The sequence below is a fragment of the Solanum stenotomum genome, chromosome 5, assembly GCF_019186545.1.
Source record: "Solanum stenotomum isolate F172 chromosome 5, ASM1918654v1, whole genome shotgun sequence".
NCBI lineage: Eukaryota > Viridiplantae > Streptophyta > Magnoliopsida > Solanales > Solanaceae > Solanum > Solanum stenotomum.
Window position 1 is genome coordinate 50,257,157 of NC_064286.1, and position 20,566 is coordinate 50,277,722.

The following is a 20,566-nucleotide window of genomic DNA, read 5'->3' on the forward strand; positions in this document are numbered from 1 at the left end:
CCAAAGTCAGGGACAAAAATTAGGGATTTCTTCCTTCTCTCGGCGTACGAGTAGGAGTAATGCGACAAAGTCTTTTCTGTCGATCATTAGGTTAGTCTGACAGCTTTCCATTAGTCTTGGACTTTTTCCCTAAGTTTTGCAAACTCGATTGAATCATAATTGTTTGGTTCTTCACTAGGACATAACGAAGAATTGGAAATTATTCATGATGTACCATTCCCTTTAATTTCAGCCGAGGAAATAAAGTTAATTTGTTCAACTCAACTACACGAACACAACTCAGAAACATATCAAGAATATTGAAGTGAAATCAAAATATATCTATGAAGCTAATTCCGTGATTTTTTTTTTCTTTCAATAGAGAGAAAAATAGAGTAAAAACAGATAAAAATGAAAATGAAAGAGGATAAAAACGCTACGAGTTCACATACCTTGACTTTAACGACGGCGAGAAACGTTGGCAATAAACTTTCGGCGAGAATCGACAGAGCAACATCTGTTTTGGGCTTCTTTTGTTTCAAGTTGACCCCGCTGCAAAAATTTGTAGATCAAAATATGTTTTTTTATCTATATCAATATAAATTTGTTCGGCATAAATTTAGAGATAAAATCAAGTTATTCAACATAAGTTGTATAGTATATCAATGACCTAATTCGTTTCGTATAAATTTAAATATTTTTGCTTTGTTTGGCATAAGTTCGATTTACCTAGCTAGACATAAGTTATGTAAGAATTAAGTTATATAACACGACATAACTTGTGGATTCTTAAATGAACTTGTCTCCTAAGTAGAAATTAAGTTATACAATACGACATAACTTGTTGAAGCTTTATAGAAGAAAAAAAAATCTGAAAAAGAAGAAGAATTGTTTCAATTTTTAAGTTTGAAGTGAAAAATTAACATAATTTTTAACCAAATATATTATAAAAATGTCCAAAATGGTTCTAATTATTTTAAAGATTTAACTAGTACAAAAACAATTTGTCTTGAGTGCCATTCTCAAGTCTCAAACCTCTCTTCATGATTTTAACCTAAAGATGGACAAAAAACTAATTATTAACACAGAAAATACGAGCTTTCCCAATATTGCAGCACAATTGGTAAAGGATGAAAGACACAAAACTATACTGAGAAAAAAACATGTGCGTACTATACAATGTCGATCGATCGAGAAGAACAAGTACCTTAATTACTACTATAAAAATATTTTTTTTCCCACTTATATAGCAATAGATTTTTTTTATAAAATTAGATTTATTTTTTTAAAAAAAAAAGAAACGCAGAACGAGTCAGCCACATTATCACATTATGCACTTAAAAATTTTATTCGTTTGTAGCAATAATTTTATTTTTTCTTGTCCACTTCAAAATACAAGAAATAATTATTCCAATGTTCACGTATAACCCAGTGGATCCAAATTCCACTAGACTTCCAATGCTAGGTCTTTTTAAAATAATAATATTATTAATAATAATAATAATAATAATAATAATAATAATAATAATTAAATGGATGACTGGGGGTCTTTATTGACACGCGGCATTCGTTTTCTTATTATATAAACGGAAATGAATTGGGTCTGCTGGGTTTAGTCCAAATTTGGTCTGAAAGTTGAGTTTAAAGTGAGGTAACAAAATAACGACATTTACAATAAAAAGGGTTAGATTTCAAATTAGGACATGGCCACATCAGTTTCAGGTCAATTCTAATTAAGAACGTAATTAAATTTATAAAATTCGGCTAGAATTTAAATAAGATTAATTAATAAGCTTTTTAATCTTAACAAAATAAAATAATTATAAACTAATTGATTCGAAAATATAATCTACTAACTAACTAATACTAATTTCAGAAAATATTTAAGTTTTTGAGAAGATTTTTGAACAATGCTAACTTCTTTTCTCTAACACAAAATACAAATGAATAAAATTTAAACCCTTGACATGGATGGCCAAGTTGCTCAAGTTTCAAAGCATGTTTGTTTTCAAAGAAACTTTTATACGAACTTAGTATAATAAAATAAGTTTCGTAGAAATTAAGCCACAAAAGACATGCCTTATGTTATATATATATTTTTTTACATGCCTTATGCTATATTATGTTACGAAAATATAATTTTTATCTTATTTTTTATTTTTTTACTATTAATGTAGATATTTTCAACTACTTTTTGTTGTTGAAGGAGGCCGCTGGCACATTCCTATAAGCCCATCGTTAATTGGGCCACATAGCCCACTTGTCCAGTTACCTTATAAATACAATTTCCCCTGCATTATTTCCCTCTTTAAGTTCTTCCCCTTCAGATTTGGCGATATCTCGTTTCCCAGGTTAGGGTTTCTTCGATCTGTTCGATTTTCTTACTTAATCTATTGTTCGATCTTCGGAGATTTTTCAATTATAGCGAAAACTGTATGAGTTTCATATTTCTGTATGTGTATTGATTTGTTTTCTTATTTGTGTATAGTTGTGCAATCTCAGCCATGGCTGGTGGAGGAAATTTCATTCATAGGGTCATTTCTTATGTCGCCAATGAATTGATCGTTAACGGGCTCTCCAACAGGTAGTTAATTCTATTTTGGTTGATGTTTCTCTGATATTGAGGGGAGGGGAGGGTTGATGACTTCGAGAGTTCATATGACTTCGCGTAATCAATTTCGTGCATATATTCTCCTGTAAAAGAACTGTCTATACCGTTTTGTTGCACCACAATTTTTTCTTGATTAATGCTCATATCTTATGATTATTAATCAAGTCAAAAGTTCTGTTGTTTGATGCTCCAAGTTTGAATTTCTCTTGTAGTCAATTATGTTTTTATATGACGTAATATGCAACTAATCCATCTCTGATAGCGGCCCTGTTTGTATGTGTATATACAAAATAAAACATAATATAACAAAAATATACCTCGTATAATCCCACAAAGTGGAGTCTGCAAATAAAACATACATGATACAACTGAAATTAATAAAAGCACCTTAGGTGCCACTGGCATAGGGCTATACTCAATCCCAACAAGGTTCTGAGTTCAAATCCTGCTTGCCACAATTTTTGAATCTTTTCCGTCTGTTTAGGACATTTTTAACCTCAAAATGTAAAATATAAGCTCCCTCATTGTAGGTGCAAGGATTCGAACCCAGCTAAGAAAACACATGGAAACTCACCTAGACCAATTCCCCCAAACATCATTTGTAGTTTAGGGTGCCTAGTAATCAATATATACTGTACATAAGGTATATAAACTTATATACATATGATTTTTTCCGTGGTTAACGGGTGCACATGACTCACAATGTAGGTCCGCCTCTGACCTTTGGGAGATGTGTGTCAATACGAGGAACTTTAAGATGGATTTATCTTGTATGGAAGGTTGTCATTGATTTGTTGGTGATGCATAGCCTACAATGACCCCCAAAAAATATAATTTAGCTGGAAACATACTAGGGGACTGTGTCTGTTATTGATCTTTACATGTTCTAATACCGCATTGATCTTTACATGTTCTAATATCGCATGCATGCTGATGATGACTCCTTGGGCTTGTAATGATTGACTAGATGATAGCAATTCTTTTGCTAAAAACTCTTTAACAGACTGAAGCTATTCCTTTTTCATCTTCCCTAGCAATTGTGTTAACATCATTAGGGTTTCCTATTTTGAGGCTATTTGTGTTTATGGCCTTTGTGTAGGATTATTGTTCGACTTCTCTTTGCAACGTAATTGTGTTAACATCATTAGGGTTTCTAGTGATTGTTAAGATGATTGTGATTCGATGATTAAACATATGATGATCCAAGGCTGCCTGGTCATCTTCTTATCTTAATTTTGTATGTTTGTAATGGTTGTGCGACCATATCAGTGTGATAGCTCAAAATCTGTGCTATCTTCATTATACTTGGTGCCTTGTTGAGAAAGTGATTCTTCTTAGAAGTATTTGTTTGCATATGATGCCTTTTGCTTTGACCGGAAGAAATATGATCTTTCATCAATTCTGGGGTGGTTTGTTGTGTGTTGTCATATATGTCAATCTTGTGTTATAGTGCGTTTGATTCCATGTCTCTTTGCTATGCAACTACAAGCAAAGGGAAAGGCGGTTTTCATTTTTGTGCAGTTCTAACTAAACAAAGAATAAGGAATCTGTTAAGTTATGGTTAGCTTAGCTTTAAATAAGCGATGGCCTAATGGATTAAAGTCTTCTGTTGCCACTATTTCTTGTAGCCATCTTAGTGGTTTCGGAAACTTAACAGTCAGTAATATATTCTGAAGGCCAAACTTGTAGGAGATTAAGGAATTTCATATCTATTCTACTGGTGGGTACTGGTCAAGAAGAGAACTATTTGTGTGAAATGTCTTTTTTCAAAATTTATTTTATACTGTGTTACATCTAACATCTTCAATTTACTGTATATACTTTTTGATTCTTAGAGCTAAAATATAATAAAATGAAGTAACTTTAGCAATTTGGGTAATGCTTGAGATGTTATCTTCTGAATATACCCACTAAAAGGCCTCTTTCTCTTCATCTCAGCGCTAGTTTTCAAAGATTTGCAGTGAGGACATCAAAGAGAATGGAGGATCTATCTAAAATGGGTAACTATTATTTCAGTCTTTTCCCTTGTTCGCGTGAATCTTCCAGGCCATTGTAACCATTTGTTTTTGGCACTTGCAGCTCAGCAAAAGAGGCAAGAAATTGCTGATCAGGTGAAGGATGTGTCTAAAAATTTTGAGGTAACAATGCTAAATCTTTTTCAAAGTATAAATACTGTTGAACTAGTGACTTAACACTTATTTATTTCCCAATTTATGCTTTGCAGTCTTTCAAGGACCGGTGATATTGTAACTTGGTGTTCTCCACAAATATGGAATGAATGTAGCAAAATTTAGCTCAGTTTGTAAAGTAGTTTGAAGACAAATGCTTAAAGTTACACTATCGTTTGAGGATTTGGTATTGTATGACTCAATTGTGTTGCATTGTTTGAGTATCAATGCTTCATCCTTTTTCTTTTTCCCTTTGTGATTTCTGTACTGAATCTCTCTTGTAAAGATGCCCTAGTTGGCATGACAAATTTTGAAAATAAGCTTGGTTACAAAAATTTCGAAATAAGGTGATGGCAGGAAGTAGCTAGTAGTGGTGATGGTGCTAGCAATAATCGGTAATAGTTGTAATTGATTGTGGTGTTGATGATGCTAGCCTAAATTGAAGTTCAAAGTAATCTTCATTTTTTTAACTCAATAATAGTTGGTAACAGTGAAATTATCTTTTTTAATTTTACAAGTAAAATCCGAGATGGTTAACATATGCAGAAATTTTACACCTAATTTAAAGGTTTGATGTAAGGTTAAAAAAAGTTTAAAATACTAATCGCTCAATAGTAAAAGAAATAGACATTGTCAGTCAAAAATTAAAAAAACATCTCGCTTAAGGATAAGCGATTTATTCATTATGGTTGATCAACAAAACAAGTGGCAATTTGTGCATTTTAGAGGGAAAAAGTGATCCTTTTGGCTTCAAACTCGTAGAATGTTTATATTATTAAATAAAGAATCTTTATTTTGTAAGCATGGTCAAGTACATTGATATTGTTAACGTGTGTGAGAAAAGTAAGGTTGAAATGGTGAAAAAGAGATGAGGAAAGTAAGGTTGAAATGGTAAAAGAGAGTTGAATGGAAAAAAGATATTCTATATCTCCAACTTATTATGTTAGTCTTGGTGAACCTCTGGACTCTTCAATTAATTCGGAATTGTTTGAGTCACACAATGTTGTGTCTAAAAATAAAGCGAAGCAAAGTGCATAACAAAATAATAGCCATCTGACTCATATTTTCTAAAGGGGACAAAGAATTAAACTGCTAGATCGGTGAAAATTATATGACAATAAACTTGAGTTTTCTTTAAGAAATTGAGACAATAACGTCTCAATATGAGGAATATTTAATTATTTTTCTTCTTTTTTAGTACTACAAAAAAAAATCAAAATCGAGGACCAAAATTGACAAATAACCTCAATTTTTGCCTAGAACTGACCCAAAATCAACAAGCTCCACTATGCCAAAAAAATAGTGAATCGATTTCCTAAAAATAATAACGAAAAACTCCGTCTTTCAAAAATACATATTAAAATAAAGTAGAAGGGAATAAGTAAACAACGTAATCCACGACCAAAAAAAAGGCGCAAAAAGAAAATATTGTTTATTTTATTTATTCATTATTTCAAAAATAAATTTTAAATTTTACTTGCTACTTTTAATAAATTCAAAACGATAATTATAATTTATTTTTTTCATAATTCACCTCACTAACTACTTATCTAATGAGTACCTTACTTCGATTAATATATTTATTACGTTCATGTAAACTACTTTTTTCCTCCAAATATCAATTATTATTTCATATATATACGTTTAAAATTCAAAGCGGACAACTAAACATTATAAGGTCCACTTGTGTTTCCGAATAAATTAATACAGTACTAACCACCATTGAATATGGCAAAAAATCCCCTAGCAAAAGAGTGCTCCTCAAATAGGTTATGCCAATTTAAATTTAGTCGAACTTCAATTCAAATAACTTAGATAAAATCATAAAAAAATTATTTTTTTGTCCTTAATTATTTGTCAACTTTTGAATTGACACATCTATTAAGAAAACAATTAATGGCATAGTGAGTTTACCATTTTACCCCTATTAATTATGAAGTAGATGAAAAGTCCTACATTTTTCAAAATAATTAGTCATTTAATTGAAGGTATAATAGGTAAAAAAAAATTATCCTTTCTTGATTCGTCAAAATGGATAAATAATTAGGAAAAACTATAAAAGAAAAAATAAACAAATAATTAGAGACAGAAAGAGTAATAAACAATACTCCCTCCGTCCCTATTTAGTTGTCCATATTTCCTCTTTTAGTTGTCCCTATTTAGTTGTCCATTTTGACAAATCAAGAAAGGACAACAAATTTTTTCCTATTATACCCTTATTTAAATAAAGTTGTCATAAATAAAATAAATAAACTTATGAACTTTCCAGCATTGATTAGTTATCTTGAGTGAATTTATTTTGAAATTGTAAATTGTACTATAAGGGTAAAATTGTAACTTCACTATGCTAATCATTGTTGCCTTAATCTGTGTGTCATTTCTAAAGTGGACAACTAAATAGGGACGGAGAGAGTACAAAAAATTGAAATGACGTGTTCAAATAAAACTTTAATATCTCATGATTTCATGTTATAATTTCATATGATATGACCAAACGGCCCTAAATATTAGTGAGTTTTCGAATCAAGATCTAAAGAAAAGTAAAAAGAAAGAATAAATTTATGCAATGTCATCACGTCTCTTTTTTCTCCACTGAAGCAGAGGAGAAGGTCGTTACCCAATAAACCTCGGCGCCGTTTATACTTTCTCATTCTGCTTCATCAACTTCAATGGCGGAAGAGAATTCAAGGAGCAAGAAAACGATTCCACCGTATATGAAGGCCATTTCCGGCTCATTAGGTGGAATCGTTGAAGCTAGTTGTTTGCAACCGATCGACGTTATCAAAACCCGGCTTCAACTGGACCGGGCTGGTGCTTACAAGGGGATTGTCCACTGCGGTTCTACCATTGTTAATAACGAAGGTGTAAGGGCTTTGTGGAAAGGATTGACGCCATTCGCTACTCATTTGACTCTCAAGTATGCGTTGCGTATGGGTTCAAATGCGGTTTTTCAGACAGCTTTTAAGGACTCGGAAACGGGTAAGCTTAGCCCGCAAGGTCGGTTGATGGCTGGTTTTGGTGCTGGTGTGCTTGAAGCTCTTGTTATTGTCACGCCCTTTGAGGTTTGTTGATTTCCATAATTTCTCGTGATTTAGTTTTGATTGTGTTGAATCTGCTATATATGCACATAACACGTTTGTCTTAATTTCTGATCCAGTAAATTAGTGTAACTTTGGAACCCAAACAAATCCTTTTTGATAGTAGATAGTTTTCTTTTTTGATAACCGTGGTGTCTTGGCAACCTTGCACGCAGTGCCACCAGCGACAGGTACCAGATAGCTAGATGGAAAGAAATCAACCTAGCGTTTTTATCCGATTAATAGATCAGTTGAGACTATTCAATCATATGAATTGATGATTTAGCTTTGTTCGTGGGTGAGATTGCTTCTTGAAGTACTGACAGTAAGAAGGAGATGATTTAGGACAAAGAGATGAGTAAAACTAAAATTAACAGCTTGAAGTACGACGATAAGTCGACAACAAGGAGGTGATTAAGGACAAAGATATAAGTAAACTAAAACTATATAAACAACATTGCCAAAAAAGGAAATTAGTTGTTTTTATCTAATACTAAAAAAGATAAGAAATGATTACTGTGTATGCAGAGAGAATGTGACTATAAAGCATTTACTCCTTGGATTGTCAGGTCTAATTATCGTGTCAATACTAGTATACACGCTTTACATGCAGAAATGATTGTTGTTGGAGTGATAACGGGTGTATGCATTCTGCCCTGTCTGAAACAGAGTGATTTGGCTAGAGCTGAGGGTAAAAAATTAACATTCGTTTTGGACTAAATGCTACTCATGTTTTCATAAGTGCAAATGGTAATTAGAACCTAATCAACTTGGTAAACCAAATGTTTATAAGGTGTTTATTTGTCAATGTGGTTTTCATTCAATCACTTCGACTGTGCTGCTAAATAATGCATCTAAGTCTTTGGAAATTAGGTTCTCCTCCTTACTAAGATAAATTCCTCTAAAATATGAACCAATGATGCCGTTTTACTAGGTTGAACATGTGTCTTCATAGTATACTCTACATTATTAGGTTTTGTGCGTCCTTTTGTTCTCAAATCATATTTTTATTTTTTGTTTCTTCCAACAAGGAAAAAACTAATGTAGGGCCAAAATATCCCTTTAAAAAACCCAAATACATTTTCTCCTTAAGAATGGATTAGGGGTTTTTGTCCTGCCTTCTCCAAGAGCTGAGGTTATGTCTCTTTCTCATGTACACTCAACAATGACCACGCTAAGGTTGACTTAAGTTCTCTTGATTATCATTCATTATCAAACAATTGACTTCATCTCCAATTTAGACCCAACTTTTGTTTACATAAAACTTTTAACTCTGACCTCAATACAGAAATTAGGTCAATTAATTGAATGATATACTTGAAGAGTTTATCCACCTAGTGGAAGAGCATTCCAATTATCCATGATTTCCGTTTCAAACAAAGCCATGAATAATTTGGCATAGACTGAGTGATAGATCTGATGTGGTTAAACATTTACAGGTTCTGTGGACACTATAAGTTGAGACCTTAGCTGACTTTGTGTGGTTTTACAGTTGATCAAGCACACTTTGCAAAAAGATGGCCAATTTTTCTTAGTTAGGTAATTGGAACAATTTTCTAAGGGAAGTGGCTTGCTTCAAAGAAGGAGAAAAAATGTATATTAGGATAGATGATTTCTCCAAGGCTCTGGTCTAGTGGTAAGACTGAGTGCAACAAGTGATGTGTGAGTAAGGTGTACGCCATGGTTTCATACCTTACTGTAGACAAAAAAATTGGTATTAGGGTAGAGGGGTGGACCTATTATCCATCGAATTTCTAACCATGCGCCGCTGGTCCATTGGGGTTATCTCAGTTATAAAAAAAGAAGATGATGATAGTAAGGTTCTGTTAAGCTTGATCATTCTTAATTCAAAAAACAGGGATTTTGCAGTTCTACTATGGACTTAGTAATTGTAATATTAATATATGTACTAGGAATTTTGTAGTTCATTCAAATTAATGGATATGCACAGATTTTTTTATTTTATTTTTTGAAATAGGCAACTTTGATGCACAGAATTATTAGCAGTTCTACTTTTATTGTTTCTGATTAGTGTTGATCATCAACTGTCCATTGAATTGAAGGCGGTCCTTAGCTAGTGGAGTTTACAATATGATAAAGGTCTTAAGAGCTTACCTCGTGTACGAAGTGCTCCCTGGCTAGCGCAGGGTTAAGGGGAGAGTGGGTGTATACCATACTTTGTCTTCTCCTTGGATAAGATAGGTTGGACCAGTAAAACGGAACTAGGAAAAAGTGCTCTGGAGTATGGCTTCACTAGTTACTAGAGTGACAAACCAAAGTCAAGATATGGTTATGCACCTGTGGTGCTTTATCTAGAAAAGATATTGGTGCAGCTCTAGAGAAGGATGTTGGAGTAAGAATACTAGGTTGGATTAGATAAAAGTTAGAGGAGGAGATAGAGTAACATTGTTGAGCTGAAAGGTTATGCCATGATTACAACTTACAACACAACAAAGAGCACAAGAAAATTAAGTGCTGCAGAATATAGTGGAAATTAAATACTATCTCAAAATGTCGAGCAATTCAAGATAGTGCTAGATGGAGAAGAATTAGGGAGTGCAACACAGGACTAATTTGTGGATTTTCCACATAATGTTTCTTTTAGGTGGCAAAAAGTACCATTCATTTAATTGTTAGTCGGTGAAGACTCCTATAAATAGCGTGGATTTGTGACATCTGGTGATCTTTTATGTGAAAAAGAATATGATATGAGAAGCAATAAAGTGAGTGGAGAGGGCCAATGCATTTATTGTACAAGGTTATGTTAGCCAAATCTTTCAAATTCAAAAAGGAAGTAGTGGAACGATGATCAACGGGTAATGCCCCTCTCTTCCATTTAAGTTTCGTAGTGGCTCATTGTTTAATTTTGAGGATGAATGCAGTTCTAACAATGGAGAAATTTGGTTTGTTGACCAGGCTTAATTGGGCTTTTAAATAATTTATAGTGATAACCATACAGTTAAAAGAAATTAATGTCCAAAAGGTTGTAGATTTTATTCTTAAAGTAGATTTGGTTCCTGATAAATGGACTAAAGTTACCATGGACATGCAGCATATTGCACTACAAATTTGATATTATCTTTGCAATGGAAAAGATAGGCGAGTTGATGGTGATGGATACCTATTGCTTTGTCGAGTATGTAGAGGTTCTAAAAGGATGGTGTGGAAATGTTTGTATGGAATACTTATCTCCTATCTTAGCTGGGATGCTTTAACCTTCCAGGGGCACTTACAAAATGCTTGCATTCTGTACTGTTCATGTGTTTCGCATTTTTTTTAATACAGAAGTCTTTAGAAGGGGTAATGAAATTATCTATAAAATAATTACACTCTGCTCATTTGTATATGGTTGCTTGTTGAGATGTTTTTACTTTCATTTGCCGGTTGACGCTAGGCTTGAAGTGGAATACCTATCCGCTGTTCCAATTGAATGTTGTCCTGTATCATTTGTCAAGAATTATGTCTACAGGATACTAATTTCTGGTTATTTGCATGACTTTGCATAATATTTTGTATACTAGCATCTCTAAAATGGCTCAATATCAGAATTCAGAAGAGAGATTTTTGAAAGGATATTCAGCATAAATCACTGGATGATTGTCAAATTTTTATCAATGCAGGTGGTGAAGATTAGACTACAGCAGCAGAGAGGATTAAGTCCTGAGCTATTGCGATACAAGGGACCTGTACACTGTGCTCGTATGATTGTTCGTGAAGAAGGCATTCTCGGTCTCTGGGCAGGTGCGTCGCCAACAGTTATGCGTAATGGTACGAATCAGGCCGCCATGTTTACAGCCAAGAATGCATTTGACACAATATTGTGGAAGAAACATGAAGGTGATGGGAAAGTTCTTCATCCATGGCAGTCTATGATATCAGGATTCCTGGCAGGGACAGCTGGTCCTATATGCACCGGTCCATTTGACGTTGTGAAAACAAGGCTCATGGCTCAGAGTAAATCTGTGGGCGAGTTGAAGTACAGAGGAATGTTTCATGCCATCGCAACAATACATGCAGAAGAAGGATTACGTGCCTTATGGAAAGGACTAATTCCCCGGCTCATGAGGATCCCACCTGGACAGGCGATTATGTGGGCTGTGGCTGACCAAATAACTGGCTTTTACGAGAGGACATACTTGACAAATGCACCCTTATAGTAGGTACTACTGCAGTTTTGTCTTCGCCTTTCTTAGTTCATTTTTCTGGCAGAAGCTCAGCTAGTTTTTCCCTTTATAGTTTCTGTAGCTATTGTTTGAAGGCGAAAAGAAGATGACGTTACGCCTTATCCACATTTTTACTGAGATCCCGCAACCTTAACAATGTTTGTCTAGACTACCTCTATCTTCACAGGCTGAGGAACTGAGTTTTGCAGTAAAATTGAAATCTTTAAGTCTCATTTTGATATGTACTGAGGATAGAAATCCTAACTGGTGTGATTCAAGTGCTTGAGAACATTGTTGATTTTTTACCCTTGCCAAAAGGAAAAAAAAAATAACACATTCTAAATTTTTGGCAAGTCTTTAAGGGTGCGTTCGGTATGAATTTTTTTATTTTCTCGTGTTTAGTTGGTCAAAAAAATTGAAAAATATCTATTTATAAGAAAATAAACTTCTTGAGAATTGAGGAAAACGATTTCCATAATGAAAAGAAAAACAACTTGTATCGTCTCATTCCCACCCTTGTAATCACCCACCCCATGCACTCCCCCATCCCCACCCTTATTCTCCGAGGTCTATATTTGAAAAATATTTAGTTTAGTTTGAAAAAATTAAGAGATAATTTATTATGTTCCATCAATTTTATTCTTGTTAAATTTTGCGAAACACACGTTTAGTAAAGTCTCACTACACCTACCGTTTATACTCTATATGTCATATCCTTTAAGAAGTAATAAATAAAATAGTATTTTATATTTTCAAAAAGGAATTAATTGAAGGGGAAAATGGGGGAAAAAATAAAGTAATTCTACTTTGATTTTGTATATTGATAAGTAATTTGGGAAATATATTTTTGATAATATGGAAAAGTAATATGAGACGAAGAAATTAATTTTTAAGGGTCATATATACAAAAAAATATATAAGTAAATTGGTCTAGACTTGGGAGGGAGTTCGTAACTTTCTTTATTAACTACTTCCTCCGTTCTTTTTTTACTTTTTCACTTTGAATTTTACATGGGCCTTTAAGAAATAATGATTTATTTGAATATTTTGTGATAATATATATATTAATCAAGGTATATATATATTAAAAAATTATTTTTAAAATATTAAATAAATAAAAGTGAACTATTTGTCATGAAGTTTTCCAGAATTCCTACATTAATTGACATCTTAATTAATTCTTTCGTTTACACATCTCGAGACTAAATTAAATATTTATGGAGATCACAACTTTGCTAATTTTAAAGTTGATCCCACCGATATGCAAAGGCCAAACCCATCAGATCTACTTATAGTAATTTCCAAAATAGTCTTTGTTCATTTTTTTCTTATTATTTTAAAAAAAATTATTTTTATTTATAATTTTGAACAAATAAAATAATTATTTTTTAATATTTTTATTCTTAGTATTAATTACTTATTTTCTAAATCGTTTTACAAGATTAATACATCAATTAATAATAATAGTGTGATAAATAGTTATGTCAATTATTATTTTTCTTAATAAGTGTTTTGAATTCAAATATAACAACTAAAAATAAACGGAGAGAGTATTAAGTTTGTTACTCCCAACATATCAGAGCAAATGGTATTTCACATGATCAAAAAGACATTTGATAATGTTCTTTCAATTTTATTCTTATTTAAATAAAAAAAGTTCACATAATAAAGAATTTATTAAAATTAAGTTAGTAAAAATACCTGTTACTTTCTAGAATAATTTTCTTAAAATATGTGCTTAACTTAAGAAACACAACTTTTTTTTAAACAGAAAAGTATAAATTCAAATAATGATATAGCAAAATTATTATTCTATTTATTGTTTTTTAAAAAGTATGTCAAATTGTTCTCTCTATTTATTTTTATTTGTCCATTATTTTAAAAATAAAAAATTATTTTATACTTGTCACTTTTAACATATCACAAAACAATGATTACTATTTTTTTTTTATGTTTTATTCTTAACATTAATTTAGTTATTTATGTTCAAAACCTAATACTAAATATTAGAATAATGTAATATAATAATCATACCAATTACTTCCTTTGTTCATTTTCTCTTGTCACTTTGACACAATCACTAAGAAAATAATTACTGAAATATATATATATATATTATCACATTATCTCTATTAATTAATGATTTAGTATTAGATCTTGAAAAATAATTTGGAGAATAATATTTAATATTTAATACTAAGGGTAACATATGAAGAAAAAAAATATATTTTAGAAATAAGTGATAGGTAAAAAGTGAACAAGGAAGTATTATTTTTGAATGTGTCAAATTTAAATATATAACAAATAAAAGTGAACGAAGCGGAGGGAGTAACAAAAAATGCTGGGGGGCGCACACGATTCCCACATGTACGATAAGTATAATTTAGAAATTATTATCTTTTATGCATTTACTCCTACATGTGGACATCTAATACTATTTTCATTACAAAATTCCAAAAAAGAGAAGAAAATATAAAGACCAAATTTTATTTGAGTGTAAAATTACTTACTGGAACTGTGCAAATGTCTTCTTCCTTCAGATGCTTCTTGGTGTTGTACTTCTTGCTATTGTCCTTGTACTTAGCCCAAATTTCAAGAGCAGAAGATGATATTGTTGAAGAAGGGATTCTTTACATTGATGGGTTTTCTTCAATTGCAAAAATTGATGAAGATTTTATTTGTGCTACTTTAGATTGGTGGCCTCCTAGTAAATGTGACTATGGAACTTGTAGCTGGGGAAATGCTTCTCTTCTTAATCTTGTAAGTTCCCCTCTTTATAATTTCTTCAGTACTAAAGGAAGAAAAGAAAATGAACCTTTTTGGATCTTTTTAGGTGTAAAAATGAAAGATATTTTGTAGAAAAAGGACATAGACTATTTATTTTTTTTGGAAGTGGCCTAAAAACATCAATTCTCTGCTTACTTGTTGTATAATCTATTTGATTTGTGGTTATGTTAGTTTATGAGTTGGTTTTATATAAATTTTGTAGTGTAAACCACTATATATTCTTCATATTTTGATAATTGTAGGCAGGAATATGTTTTCCTTGAAAACAAGTGAGTTTTTTTCATTTTCAAGTGGTTGGTAAGTAAGCAAAAAAATTATTACCTCAAAAATATTCATATGTATTGTAAAACACTATGGATGGGGAGGTGGTTTGGGTGTTAGGATGGTCAAGGGGTGGGGGGTGGGAGCGTTAGGTGTGTGGGTTGGGAGGAGACAACGAAATCGGAATGTCATTAATGAAACTTGTTTTCGTATTTTCATTACGGAAGTCTAATTTCATGGGGTACATGTTACCTTCTATCTACACAGGTAGCGGGTAACTCTGTCTAGACTTGGACACATGGAAAGAAATCATCTAGTTGTTTTGCGTTCACTGATATTTGAACCGAAGACGGGTGATTCTCAATCCACTTCATTGACTACTAGGCTACACCATTGAGCGTATTATGTTATGTTCAACCTTACATCTCATTGGACTGATGGAAAGTGTTCTTTATTGCAGGATCTAAGCAACAAGGTATTTTTTAATGCAATTAGAGGTATAAAATTTTGGAGAGACACCTATCTATGATACCTTCAAAATTTGTTTAGTAGTTTTCTGATTAATGAGTAACTATTGAAGTTTTCTCCTGCATTTTGCAGCGTTTTCTCCGTTAACAATTAGACTTGGAGGCACATTGCAAGATAGACTAATATACCAAACGAAGCATGATAAACAACCATGTACTCCTTTTCTCCGTGATGATACAGAGCTGTTAAAATTCACCCAAGGTTGCTTGCCTTTGTCTCGTTGGGATGAACTCAATGAATTCTTCAAGAAAACGGGGTAACTTTACTTCATGCAGTTTTCTGCATTTTAAACTTGAGTGAGGAAAATTGTATAGGGACGTGATAGTTATGGACTGTGTTCTTGTTAGTGAAGAGCTATTATGTATATCATTGCAGGGCAAAAGTAGCTTTTGGGTTGAATACTTTAAATGGAAAGAAAATAGCTTCTGATGGCCGCACTGCTTTGGGAGATTGGGATTCCAGCAATGCAGCGTCTTTAATCAGATATACAGTTAGCAGAGGTTATACTATCCACGGCTGGGAGCTTGGTATGAAACTCTCTTCGTTCTTTAACTATAGTTATTTTAAGGGTATTCTGATATGCAAATTTAGCATAAATGTAATAGAATTAACAATACTGTCAGGAGCAAGTAGTATGAGAATTATCGAGTATTCTTTTTTGTTATCGTATGAGAGAGCATATGCATCCATTTCCAGTAATTAGATCTTCATACAGGGTGATAGGGAACCTTTCTGTTGTAGTTGACAGTATATCAATAATCTTTCTCTTGAACAAGAAAATAAATGTCAAAGGGCTTCCGTAAGACAGGTTCGCATGAATCACTTCCTTCAAATAGGAACACAATATCACAAGCCAACTCTGAAACTGTTGACTGATATTTCATCTCTTGGCCTACTCTCTGCTACATTTGATTTACTTTTGTAGTTTCTTTCCAGGAAATGAATTGAATGGAAACGGAATAGGTCCAGCTATTTCAGCCGATCAGTACGCTTATGATGTTATAGCTCTTCACAAATTAGTGCGAGATATATATAAAGGGAAGGATGTTGTGCCATTAATCCTTGCACCAGGAGGAATATTTGATGCTATTTGGTTTCCAAAATTTATAAATAAAGCATCCAATTCTCTTCAAGTAGTTACACATCACATTTACAGTGTTGGTGGAGGTACGTTCAGCTCTTTTTATGTGATGAAGTTTTAATATTCCCTGTAGTCGTAGTATTTCTCATGTAGTTTCTTGTCCTTCGATTTCTGATTCTATCTTTTGTCTCTTGAACTTCGATTATCGCAATATTGTGTTGCAGTTACTGTTCCTTTTTTCAGAATAGTCATCATACTTCCTATAATTTTCCATGATTTCTTCACTTACATTATTTCTTTTTTCAATATGCTTTTCCTTGAACCGAGGGTTTATCAGAAACAACCTCTCTGCCTCCCAAGGTAAGGGGTACGGTCTGCGTACCCTCCCTAAACTCCACTTGTGAGATTACACTGAGTATGTTGTCGTGAGATTACACTGAGTATGTTGTCGTGAGATTACACTAAGTATGTTGTTGTTCTTATAAGCTTTAATTTTCTCCTAATCCTAGGCACCTAGCTCAGCCACTGTAATTGTTATAACGGTGTCAATTTTCTGCTGAATGCCCCTCAAAGTGAGAGTCTTTTACACATCCCGAAAGATCCGCCATCCTATCCCTAAAGATCAGCTATTCTATCTCTACAAATCTGCTATTCAATCCCTCTAAATCTGCCTTGCTATCCCTCCAAATCAGCTATTCTATCACAATATTTATTCCTTTGATTCTACAACAAATGTATATGATCATGCTAATATAATTATAGTAATATATACAATCATTTAGTTGTCCATCATGCTAACAAACGGATCATCTCATATTTAGGCAATGACCCCAACCTAGTTCAGAAAATACTTGAACCTTCTCATCTGGATGAAGAATCCAAATACTTGCAAAATCTTCAAGGCGTTCTCCGAAATTCTGGAACTTCAGCTGTAGCATGGGTTGGTGAAAGTGGAGGAGTTTATAACAGTGGTCGCAATCTTGTTTCAAATAGCTTTGTGTCCAGCTTTTGGTAATAATTCAACCTAACTGGTCTATCTATACCTCTGGTAACTTTCTTGTCAATATTTCATAGAAGTGATTTTGCATCTTGCAATATATAGGTACTTGGATCAGATTGGGATGTCAGCCACGTTCGATACTAAGAAATATTGTCGACAAACATTGGTTGGTGGCAACTACGGTCTCCTCAACACCACAAACTTTCATCCAAATCCTGATTATTATGGGTATGCCTTAGCAACTCTTCAATGTTGTTTTCTTGAAAACAAGACTAACTGCATCATCTACAGAACTAATGTAGAACACGTTTAACTTCGTAATGTAACATACTTGTTTAGCATTATACTTATTGTTACTTGCATTCTCTTTCATGCATACAGTGCTCTTTTATGGCATCGTTTGATGGGAAGGAATGTTCTATCGACACAATTCCAAGGAATGAAAAAACTGCGCTCGTACGCTCACTGTTCAAAATCTTCTGTAAGTATAAATAGTGTAAATTCGAACATGAGAGATTGTGATGTCTAAATACATAATTGATATGTTGCAGGAAGGAATCACACTGATGTTGATCAACATGCATGGTAGTACAACAGTTAATATTAGTCTTTCAGTCACTCTTGCTAACACAAACGAGTCGCCAATGCTGCTACAACTCACAAATGATCAGAACCCGAGACACGGAATTGAGAGGGAAGAATATCACCTTACAGCCAAAGATGGTGATTTACATAGCCAAACAGTGCTTTTGAATGGAAAGGAACTTAATGTGGATCATTTTGGAAGAATCCCTCTCTTGAAACCTATAAGAGTGAACCCCTCTGATCCAATTTCCATTGCTCCTCTTTCAATTGTATTTGTTCACATTCCCACTATTCAAGTGCCTGCTTGTAGTATGTCTACTAGAGAGTACATGTAAGAGTTATTTCCTCCTTTGATCATGGATTTATTTTTGTAATAAATTAGGTGCTAATGAATAAGAGCATGTTTGAGCACACTTTCAAAATCTACTATTTTGAGAAATAAATACTCAAAAGAAGCACTTTGCCAGAGTAGCAATTTGTGTTTAACTATGAGCTTGTTTATATTGACTTATTTTAGATGTTATAAACACTTTTGTAGTGTTTAGGGAAAATGAAAAAGAGTCAATAAAGTAAGGTAAGATTTGCGTACACTCCATGCTCTCCATATCTCAATTGTGGGATTTGTGGGATTATATTAAGTATATTGTTGTTAGATAAAATAACAAAAATAGATCACTAAGTCAGAATTCCTAACTTATAGTTAAAAGACATTTAAGCCCATAGAAACAAGTTTTAATCATTCAAAAAACTCTTTTTTCAATTTTATCTAGAGAAGAGAAAAATTACAAAAGATATCGATAAAATTGGATATAATACATATAGTGGTCGAGACATTGTATTCAATAAGAAGTTTTAACATCTATTGTATGTATATATTAAGAAAATATGACCTTTAGTGCAGATCCCGAGGCTTCGGACTAATTTCGAGCCCCCTCGTGAAATTTGAAATAAAATGGAGTTTGAGTGTGGGATCCAGTTTTTGTTGAGACAACCTCAATTGGAAGTATCAACTGCTCGGTTGAGTCTAGAATATCAAATTTAATGACACAGAATTTCGAACGAATTTCGAGCACCCCGTATTGACACTTGCCAAAACTAAAAATTTTAAACAATAAGATAAATTTTTTTAATAATCAACTAACCGAACTATTAAAATTTTCATCGCCCTCTCCGGTCTGCTCAAACACAAAAAAAAACAAATAGTAATTGTACAAAAGGACCACATGTTAAAAAAATTCTACATAAAATGACAACTTTTCTTGATATTATTTTCTCGACAATGAATACTGAATTGTTGGACTAGAAGACAATACATATATAAAGACAAATAATACCATTGCCAAATTCGAGGCATCTTCTACTTGTGGCTAAGCCTCCAAAGAAATCATAGTTCTAGAATTACACTCCCTTTTTGTGATTAACAAGGTGAGATTTCCCAATATCATTACCACTCATTAAAAATCAACTAGTAGCAAAATTTTAGTTTTAAAATAAAAAAAATGATATTTAAAAATTGAAATTGTTTTTAATTTTTTGTGAGTGATCTGGAGTGAAATAAGTGAAAATAACTTTTTGGTATTTTTTCAAAATTTTATTAGATTTTTTACAACTCTAGAAAAAGTAAAAGAATAAATTAAAATTTATGACCAAATACACCTAAGCAGTAGAAAGTGAAGTTTATAGGTTTTTAGAACGATCTCAAGTTAATATATAATAATAATAATTAGTTTTACACTAGATATTTAGTGAAAGGGTGTATTCAATATAAGAGAAAACGTTTTTCATGAAAAATATTTTCAAGGAAATTAAGTTTGTTTCTTGTTTATTTTCTTCTATGCAATATGTAACAAAACATATTATCCTAAAAGCATTTGTGTATAACTTAGACAAATACTATGAAAAGGTGAAGCGGTGGGGATGAGGCTCTATGTGTAGGAGCAAAGATAAAGTGTGTTGGATAGTGGGTAATGTAGAATTAACATGAAATTTTTCTTTAACGAATGAACATAGGAAAATTGAACTCCATTGAAACACAATCTTGGTACAAGATAAATGCATGATCTCGACAAAAGCTATTGGGTTCAGAGGCGTATGCGGTCACCGGCTTCACGTGAACCCATGCTTTCCTTCCGAAATCATATATAGTAGTGTTATATTTTTAATTTTTTGTTAAATATAGATATGTGAACTCACACATGAAGTATCATATAATGTGACGATGATTGGGTGCACCTCTTAGTGAGGTTAGAAATTTGAAATTTATATCTATCTTGTTTTATTTTTCTTTCTAAAATTGGGTAACGCTTCTCTAAGTTGTTATTGCTAG

At 32.7% G+C, this 20,566-nt stretch overlaps 3 protein-coding genes across 4 annotated transcripts; all 3 read left to right on the forward strand.

Moving 5' to 3' along the window:
* Window positions 1-2,281: 2,281 nt before the first annotated feature.
* Window positions 2,282-5,014, forward strand: LOC125864422 (uncharacterized). 2 transcript variants are annotated; one of them, XM_049544421.1, is made up of 5 exons: window positions 2,282-2,330; window positions 2,468-2,563; window positions 4,529-4,590; window positions 4,670-4,728; window positions 4,815-5,014. In XM_049544421.1, the coding sequence occupies exons 2-5, from the start codon at window positions 2,484-2,486 to the stop codon at window positions 4,830-4,832; spliced, it is 219 nt and encodes a 72-aa protein (XP_049400378.1). In that variant the 5' UTR covers window positions 2,282-2,330; window positions 2,468-2,483; the 3' UTR covers window positions 4,833-5,014. The 2 variants fall into 2 exon arrangements, with proteins under 2 accessions (XP_049400378.1, XP_049400379.1); XM_049544422.1 differs by having other exon boundaries at window positions 2,321-2,327; window positions 2,466-2,563.
* Window positions 5,015-7,350: 2,336 nt separating this feature from the next.
* Window positions 7,351-12,302, forward strand: LOC125864408 (mitochondrial succinate-fumarate transporter 1). Its single transcript, XM_049544406.1, has 2 exons — window positions 7,351-7,820; window positions 11,456-12,302. Exons 1-2 carry the CDS (start codon window positions 7,428-7,430, stop codon window positions 11,990-11,992), a joined length of 930 nt encoding a protein of 309 aa, XP_049400363.1. The 5' UTR covers window positions 7,351-7,427; the 3' UTR covers window positions 11,993-12,302.
* Window positions 12,303-14,416: 2,114 nt separating this feature from the next.
* Window positions 14,417-18,585, forward strand: LOC125864118 (heparanase-like protein 3). The gene is made up of 9 exons (XM_049544048.1): window positions 14,417-14,758; window positions 15,507-15,543; window positions 15,647-15,830; window positions 15,950-16,101; window positions 16,511-16,741; window positions 17,477-17,666; window positions 17,758-17,883; window positions 18,037-18,136; window positions 18,207-18,585. Exons 1-9 carry the CDS (start codon window positions 14,417-14,419, stop codon window positions 18,573-18,575), a joined length of 1,731 nt encoding a protein of 576 aa, XP_049400005.1. The 3' UTR covers window positions 18,576-18,585.
* The last annotated feature ends 1,981 nt before the right edge of the window (window positions 18,586-20,566 follow it).